A 9,793-nucleotide genomic window follows, 5' to 3' on the forward strand; every position below is an offset into this window, starting at 1 on the left:
CAATCTGATGGATTTATTACTTGGATAAATGTAAGTTTTATAATTTCATTCTAATATTACAATGTTATTTAATTTTATAATTCTATTTTTTGTGTATAATAACTGATGTTGGAAAAGTAATTTCTACACATCGACAATTGATGAGCGATTAACATTTTCGTAATTGTACTATTATCTGAAGAAAAAGTTGTAGCTGCTTATAAATAATGATGGAAAATACCAATTTCAAGATGTTATTAACGCTGTAGTTTTCTGTTAGAAATCTTTTTATATTTTGAATGCTGCATATCCCATTTCATGTGAAGCAATTTGGATATGAAGAAAAAATTTACGAATGCAAAAATTGTAACAAAAATTATCAAAGCGTCGAATGAGAGATTCTTTACAAAATATAAGTAATGAAAATACCGATTGCGTATCTTCAATAATTACACCTTTGTCAACAAATTCTAGCTTTGAACTTTCTGACGCAGATGAAAGTAAATTTTCTATTTTTTCCTAACTTTCAGTTTCGTTAAAATAAAAAGATATACAGTTTATATATGTTTTAAATAATATAAAGTACAATAGAAGCTCGTTGTCCTGAATGTTCAAAGCTACTAATTATTGGGAAAATTAATGCGCTATTTACATAAAAAAGATGTTGCTTATGCCTGTACTGAAAAGTTATGCAATAAGTATTTAGTACTTGGAGTTCTCTTCGTAATCATTATAAAAAATATAATAAGACATTATCTAGAAATGCCTACTTATGATGCAAATAATTATTACAATACAAATATCAACTATGACAATCGTGAGTTAACCATTATTCAGGATAGAACATTTAAAATACGTCCGTTATGTCGCTACTAAAGTTTGTCAGACAATCAGCTTTGCAAACTGATCTACAGTGAACCAATTAGTTAACAATTAGTTAACCTCATTATTAATCCATAATAGGTTAGTCCATAATAGGTTGATAGTCAGAGTTGATTGTCGATTGGTCTGTCGATATGAGCTTTAATAGCGACAGTAACACTGCCTAAGCATTCTAACCTGAAGAAAGAAAATATATAAAAATATTTACACATATTAAGAATATATAAAAATATATAAAAATATATAAAAATATATAAAAATACTCTAGCGATGAAATTAAATTGTATAAAAGACATGATTATTCGGAAAAAGATTGCACTACTTATAGACTATTAGGGGAATGTGTGAGTGTGGGGGAATTGCACGCACGGGAATTCATTGGTGAAATGTGATTTTTACTAATCTATAGCAAGAGCATAAGGGACTTAAAGTTCACAAACCAGGGAATTTGCTATGCATTATCACGTTTCGTTTGTATTCTCTTCCGAGTCTCTTGGTTTTTCTGGCTATTTGTTTTTTCAGTATCACATTATCTTTCTTACATCTCTTAAAGTAAGTTCTTTCTTGAGGGACATCAGGAAGATGTCCTGTTAGTAAAGAAACACAAGCGCAGGAAAGTTTCGCTGTTGATCTTCCAGTGAGATCTTTTCAGCCTTCCATTTTGATTAAGAGCCTTCCTCTTTCTCCCTGTTATCCTTTCTATAATCTTTATTTCTGTTATCATTCATGGGAATGAAAATATCGATCTTCTGAACTTTTCAATCTTGCTTCATTCATTGTTCGTTTATCTGGCGCTTCAAGCGTAATTTTAAGGAGTAATTGGAGTAAATAATCATACAAGGATAAAATCTATTTCCACTTGTTAAGAGAAGAACCGCGATATTTGCTCGATGAACCCTCCCTTTCGTCTGCCAATTCCTCGTCGAGCAATAACTCGAAGTTACCCAAAGCATCTGGTGAAGGTAATTTATTCCATTTCACACTAATCAAATCAAAACCGTAAATTTTAATCTCGTAAACTTACTGGAGATTTTGATTTTTATTAAAATATATCGTACACTTACTCAGGCATACCATCCGGAGGCAGAACCACCGATATGATATTGTCGATTAATTTATATTTCAAGATCCTATCGTTTACTGTCGTGGATGTGAGAGATGGCGAGGCGTTTACCTGTAAAAAAAACCAAAACTTCGATGTTTTCGAAATTTGAAGATTTTACTGACAAGGAGATATACGAAAGTTATTGTATTTTTTATATCATGTTCATATATGCACTGTTAGGAGATGAAATATTTCTTCAAAAATATCTTTTTTCTTTGTAACTATAAAAAAAAAAATAGAAAAAATTTTTTTGATGAAAGTTAAAATTTTTATTTTAAAAATACTTTAAAATCATAAAAAATTATCCTAAATTTTTAATTTTTTAATGCATTATCACATACTTTTTCAAAATTTTGAATTTTTTTATCAAATTAAAGATTACTTTATTATGAATTTAATCATAAATAATAAAGTTATTTTCTAAACAATTTTTTTAAGATTTAATTACATGCATCTATACAAATGCAACATTAATATTTTTACCTATCCGTAGATCTGATTTTTTTATGTAACACGTTCTGTTTGTATCTTTCTGTAATAGGAGATCATAGGAAACAATATGACAGGATGAGGGGCAATAAATACATTTGAAGAATATTTCATGTCATATTTAGTCAGTTATATTTATCAGTTATATTTATTATATAATCACCAGGTAACTAGAACATTTGTGTAATAGTTAAATATGGAATAAGGTAATAGAATCAAGATATGAAAGTCGAATAAGAATGCTCTAAAATACACAAAATGGTACATATAGAATGAAATCAGTATATATTTCTGATGTAACGCTCACTACTTGAATTTAAATTAAGTTGTAAACTTATAGAATATATATAATTTATTTTATTTACATATAAATTATACTTATATGTAAATAAAATAAGTAAAGGACTCCAGAAAACAATACAATAAATAACGAAATAATGACTGTAGAAATCAAGAAACGGTGCGAAAATAAAAAAATCGATATTCAATAAAATTTACTATAATATATCAATTAAAATTTGAACGTTTCAGCTTCGGGTTTGAACCTTCATCAATAAAATTTACAAAAAAAGCCGTATAAAATAACATTGATCAGATCGAATAAAACATAAAAGTTATACGGAATAAATTATACATAGCAATTAAAAGACATTATACAAGTAATAGTAAAAAGTTCGCAATAAGATTTATCAAATCGGATGCTGCAACTTGATGCCACAAAGAGAGACATGAGACCAACACGATAATCAATATAGTTGCATGGCTGATTAAATTACTTGCGTTTGTTAATAGTCCCATTGTAATACCAAACGCATCAGCATAGAAAAATTTGAATCGATACGAATAAATCAGTCAATATAATATAAAATAAATCGGATCGTTGATAAATATATATAATTACATATATACAATCATATATAAAATATGTCCATTTAGGTATGTAGAATTACATAAAATTATATACCCGACAAATGAGAATTGAAATGAATTAAAATGGATTGAAATGGATTAAAATAGATTCAGATTTTCAGAAGTACGGATTCGTGAATGTTAAAATGAATCCTTTTCAATCCTGAATGCATTTTTATTCATTCATAGGAATGGCATGGAGTATATTTCTATGCTTTTCAATTTAAAAATAATATTATAGTATTTTATGTGGTGTGGTGTGCATCGTGAATACTGCTTAATTAAAAATTCTAAATAGAAAATGCAGTTTTTCCAATCCAATTGAATTTAAAAATAATATCGGCCATTTCTATGCATTGTGAATACTATTAAATTCAAAATTCTGAATAAGAAATGCAATTTTTCAATCCAATTGAATAGAAAAAAGTTTTTCTTTTAATGGCTCATTTTCTTCTAAAATGGGCCATGAATACTATTCATTATATCACAAAATTGTGAATAAAAAATCCATTGTTTCATTTAAAAATACATTATGAATGCTATTTTATTTAGAATTATGAATAAGAAATTTTTCGTTTTAATTCGACTGAGTTAAAAAAAAGTTGTACTGTAAAAATATAAATCAAATGAATTCTACTTCATTTAATAATTAAAAGAAACATAAAAAGAACTACATAAATATAATAAATGTTACATATGTAAATTCCTTATTTTTAATAATTTAATAAATTAATCGCTTTTATATATATTTTATATTAATACGTTTCCTTTATTATATAGCTAGCGTATATTTTTTGTATAAAAGTTTTAAAATAATAACTAAATAGAATTTCATGTAATTACTGCTTTAATTTATTTAAACTTTTACATGTATAAAAATTTTTTATATGGAATCCAATTTATTTTTATAGATTTAAAATATAGATTCGGATGAATTGAAAATTTCCAATCCATTTTCGTTTTATATAATTTTATATAATTATATTATATATAAAACATTTCTCAGGGAGTTTGAAATAAAGTTAATAAACGTAAATATTATCATTATATAAGAATAGTAAAATGTTGAAATTAGATTTCTCTTGTTGACATTAAAGATAATATAATAAAGGAAAGTGACAACGGTTTCTATAATGTAGTTATGTAGTAGAATGCATTATTTGTAGTATTTGTACATAAATAAATATGTATATTAAATATAACGATAATTTATATGTGTTCCATAAATCTACATAATTCAACTAGTATCATTACATTATATAATTACTGATTTCATCATTCATGCACGTGTATTTTAAATCATTTATGTTTAACTTTTATTTCTTGATATCATGATCATTTATTTACTTACTGTTACTTAGTATTTTTAGTTGTTTGCGATAAAATTTTCCTTGATTATATAATATATAACAAAATTTTAAAAATGTATGTTTGTCCTCATTATCATCTATCATGGGAAAATCCTCAGCACAATTTATTAGCATAATATTACATCTGTCCTCCTCCGATTTTATTCAGCAAACGAGAATGGATTGAAATGGATTAAAATGGATTCAGATTTTTAGAAATATAGATTCATGAATGTTAATAAAGTAAATCCTTTTTAATCTTGAAAGCATTTTTATTTATTTATAGGAATTGCATAGAACATATCTCTATGTCTTTCAATCTAAAAATAATATTAGCGTTTTCTGCATCGTGAATATTACTCAGTTCAGAATTGTGAATAAGAAATACAGTTTTCAGTGAAATTCAAAAATAATATCAACAATTTCTGTGCAACATGCTCATTTCAATATTCTGAATATAAAATGCAATTTTTTAATCTAATTAAATAAAAAATATTTTTATTTAAAACATAACTGCAACATGGAACATAAATGCTACTTAAATTATTCAAACTTATAAGTAGGAAATTTTTCGTTTTAATCCAACCAAATTCAAAAAACGTAACGAAAAATAATTGAGCTATGTTCTTTTGTTTCTCTTTGATTAGAAATAAAATGAATGATCGAATGTGAACACTCGCAAATCTAGTCGAACACAATCCGAATATTAGGCTAATCATGCGCGCGACATCGGCCAAGCGCGATTAGAGATTATCCGATATTTACCCAATGTTGTCTCATAGTAATATAAATTATTTATACTTTATTATATCTGTTAAATGATGATATTTTTATTATATCTATATAATTTCGTTACTAGTTTAGCTGGTTGTAATTGAAGAGAATGAATAACACATTTACCAAATGAACAAGTGGTATAGCGGATAATGTAGAAGATTCATAATCCAGAGGTTCTCGAATCCCACTAATGCATTTTTTAAATACCAATTTGAAATAGTTAATTTCAGGTATAATTATTATAAATGTCTTATGAATAAAATTTGTAACCCTTAAATATGAATGTTTTTTTTTTTCAAATATTATATTAAACTAGTGTCAGCTCGGATCTAATCCATTTTAATCCTTTCAATCTATTTTCATGGATTTAAAGTACGCATTAAAAAAATTTTAATTCATTTTAATCCATTTTCGTTTACTGGGCAATAAGCTTAAAATATGTATTTAAGTTTAATGTATTAAGTTTAAAATACAACATATTAAAAACTCATATTAAATTGTCGGAGGACACTTGTGATGAATTACGAAAGATGAGAAATCAATGTACCTCGATCAGCCACGGTTTTAACTTATTATCGATGATGATGTCATATCCGTAGCATTCGAAACAGTGTCGATCGTTTGCCATCACTGGTGCTACCGCTTTCAACGAATGCACGATGCACCAAGAGATGTTGGCGAATAGCTTTTCTGTAACCGCCTTCCCGCGCGTGCTCTCCAAGTATAAACGCAGATTCTGCACGCTCAGTTTACCGCCATGCTTGCTGTTATACTCGTCCTGAAATTCTCGTATACAACAATTTCCGTGTTGATCAGTACACTAAATATCTGTACAAACTACGTGATTGAAAGTTAAAATGTTGAAAAACTAAATATCCAGGGATTACAGAAACGCAATGAAATCTAAAATTCTAAAATTGGCTCAAAATTTTTTAATTAAGAATTATTTAAATTTTTATGTAAAATTTTTAAAAAGATTTTAAAGGTTATAGGTATTTTTTTAGACTGCCAAAATAAAAAACCGCTCACTGAGCGCTATGTAATGCACTGAGCTTAGTTTAAGCTTCCTTAAAAAATCGTATGTTTACATTAAACATTCTGATATCAAAATTGATTTACTTAATTGCCTAATTTAATAAAGATTATTTTGTAAATTTAATTTTGAAGTAAAATAGAAAAATATTTTCCATAAAAAGAGGAAAGATCTCTACAACACGAAATATTGCAGAAATATTGCAATAATATTTTAATAGTGCGCAATATTACAAATTTGCAACAATTTTGCTGCAATATTCAAATTTAAATATTATATTAGAAATATTGTAAAATATTAAAATTTTAGTATTTTTTACAAAATATTGTAATATATTATTGTTACAATATTATAATTTAAGAGAGAAAGACGAGGCCCCGAGATAGACGCACTTCTCGTAGGAAAATATATAGAAAATGTCTATAAGATAGACGTCTATAAGATAGATAGATGTCTATAAGATAAGAATATATAGAAAGTCTATAAGAAGTGAATGTAAAATGCGAGTTGATGATTCTTCTGGAAATTCACAATCTTTTTTAGACATGCGTTTTAAGCCTCCGCATGTTTTTTTATCATAACTTTATTGTACGTATTTTGAAATATGATGCTAAGCAATAATATGTTAATAATGAATAAAATTAGATTAATTATTAAAATATTGCATAATGTTGTATGCAATATATCTGTAATATTTTTTAAAATATTATAGCAATATTGCAGAATATTGCAACAATATTTTATTTTTGCATAATATTGCTACAATATTACAGTAATATTTTATGAAATATTGCAGTCTTTCAAATATTGCTGCAATATTGCTGTAATATTTCATGCTGTAAAGAGGTAAAAAAATATATTCGTACAGCACAAAATTTGCAGCAATATTGGTGCACTATTTGCAATGTTGCTGTAATATTACTGAAATTATCTATGTAATGGGGCATATTAATTTCTAATATTATCTATTTATTAATCAAAAACAGTACTGTTACGAATAATTTGATAAGTATATATGATACATACGCCATGCTTTTGCACGGACACATTTGTTAGATGCACGTACATGTTGTCGAGCTCTTGAACACTGGTGTCGTACTTGACGGTGCAAAATCGGCAGAATCCTAATTTAAAGAGATACGCTTTAAGCGGTCGAAATGACGTGATGAGAACGTATAATCGGAGGTCGAATTTCTTGCTGCCGATTAACAGCGGATTGTCGATATATCTACCGTAAGAAATATTAAAATGATGAAATGGTTCGAAAAAAAAGAAATTAACAGCTTTAATTGACTGTTGCTAATCACCTCCACCGCTAGAATCTCATGAAGGACATCCTTATAATCGAAATGTCTTTGATTAAAATTATTATTATAAAATAATTACCTGGATATGACATATGATTCTTTTGTCAAGTTTGGATTGAATGGTGTCTTTGCCTCGCGTGACCACTTCTTCAGTTTGCTTAGCTTATTAATAAGAAATATCCCAGCACCCTGTGATTTGCCGCATGGCTTCATAATCCAGGTACTCTGCGGGGACTTGCGATATTCTTCCACGAACATATTGTAATCTATGGCATAATATTGTGAAATTAAAAAATAAATCAAATAATTCTCATTTGAAATATCATAAATAAAACATACATAGTGTGAAAATTGATTGAATCGAAATATTTAACATAAATGAGTGAAGAGGACCATATTCAGTCAAGAGTGTCCAATAATAAATTATGCAAATTTTTACAATGTTCTAATTCAAATAAACTGCGTGTCTATTATTTGTGGATCTTATACCAATTAAAAAATTTTTAATTTAAGACTTTTTATTTACAAAACAATTATCAGGTTAGATTTTGTCAAAAAATTTTTCGAATCAACTCTTTATTTTAATTTTTAAAAACTTAATCTTAATATTTTGGACTCACCAGCTGGTAAGACGAAAGTGACAGGTATGAAGTCGAGGTACAAATATTTGCCTGGACCTTCTGCGCGTTCTGCCAATGGATTTCCCTCTCTTTCTAAGTCCTTTCGGTATCGCTTAATGTTTTTTACCAGCAAATCCTTGCGCGTAAGCTCATAGTGATTTGGGAAGTGATTAATGATTCTAATAGCATAAATAAATGTTTTTCTTCAAAATGGCTTATAAATTAGTATTTCTAAAAAATGAATATCTATATAGAATTTTCCATAACATGTCATCTCTATTTTTTTAAATACTAGCACATTACAAGCGCACTTATACGCGCGCCTGACCTATATTTTGCAGAAATTAAAAAACTTTCAGCACATCCATTTATTATATTAGTTTATCCATTTTGAATTTTCAATTTTTGAACCCGGATTCAGAATCAATGACTCTAAAAATTCTTTAACGCTATATTTCATCAAGATTTATCATTTCCATAACTTTTCCGTTCGCCATATTGGTTCAGCCATTTTTTATTTTCAAATTTTAAATTCGGATTCGACATCAGCGACCCCAAAAATTCTTTAATATTACATCTCGTTGAATACTACATTTCATTGGAACCAAAGAACTCTATCAATTTCAATGAGAAAAGAGGCTTCAGGGTAGATAGCACGGCAATTTTAAGATACATATTAATCAGATATACAGTGGATATATAGTGGAAATTAAAAGTAAGTAGGCATTGTCAATATAATAATTATATGGAATTATAATAATAATTTGAATGTCGCACTTTTATCTGAGAAAATATACATTGATCAATTAAACTCTCTGTAGCTTATTAATACATATAATTAATAATATAAAAAAGTTTGCTTTGTCTTACTGATTATCATCCATCCTGTATCCAGTTTCAATGCTAAAAATATTCCTGCAGGATTGTGTAACAGCCCTATAATAAATAATAGAATGTTATAATAATAAATTCTCAAATAATATACAAATCTTGTGTTGTAATTTATGATTACCAATAAAAATTCCAATCATCCTCTGGACCAACCTGCGTCCAGCCACGTTTTTCGAAGTTGTGTACGATTACAGATTTGTCTACATCTGTGCAAAACGTGATTCTTGTCCGATCCATCCCGACTGTTGGCACTCTATAATTATCAATTATTTAATCATAATTGTGAAAGAATTAATCAATGCCAATATTTTAATATTGCTGAGATTATCTCTTAATTATTTAACATAAATATCTTAAAACTAATTAAGGAAGCTACTATATTTACACAAATTGTCTTAAAATAAGATGTTTATGAAACAATATTTTTAAGAAAATTTTTTTCTGACTTCTGT

At 27.3% G+C, this 9,793-nt stretch overlaps 1 protein-coding gene across 1 annotated transcript in view; it reads right to left on the minus strand.

Moving 5' to 3' along the window:
* Window positions 1-1,710: 1,710 nt before the first annotated feature.
* LOC108689941 (probable tubulin polyglutamylase TTLL1) overlaps window positions 1,711-9,793 on the minus strand; it is a 9,526-nt gene continuing 1,443 nt past the window's right edge. Inside the window, exons 2-9 of the mRNA XM_018196933.1 lie at window positions 9,463-9,594; window positions 9,321-9,386; window positions 8,451-8,629; window positions 7,910-8,096; window positions 7,550-7,751; window positions 6,038-6,268; window positions 1,926-2,035; window positions 1,711-1,843 (exon numbers count right to left, since the gene is read on the minus strand). Of these exons, the coding sequence (XP_018052422.1) occupies window positions 1,711-1,843; window positions 1,926-2,035; window positions 6,038-6,268; window positions 7,550-7,751; window positions 7,910-8,096; window positions 8,451-8,629; window positions 9,321-9,386; window positions 9,463-9,594 (1,240 nt within the window). The remainder of the gene's footprint in view (window positions 1,844-1,925; window positions 2,036-6,037; window positions 6,269-7,549; window positions 7,752-7,909; window positions 8,097-8,450; window positions 8,630-9,320; window positions 9,387-9,462; window positions 9,595-9,793) is intronic.

This window comes from Atta colombica, unplaced genomic scaffold (genome assembly GCF_001594045.1).
Source record: "Atta colombica isolate Treedump-2 unplaced genomic scaffold, Acol1.0 scaffold282, whole genome shotgun sequence".
Taxonomy (NCBI): domain Eukaryota; kingdom Metazoa; phylum Arthropoda; class Insecta; order Hymenoptera; family Formicidae; genus Atta; species Atta colombica.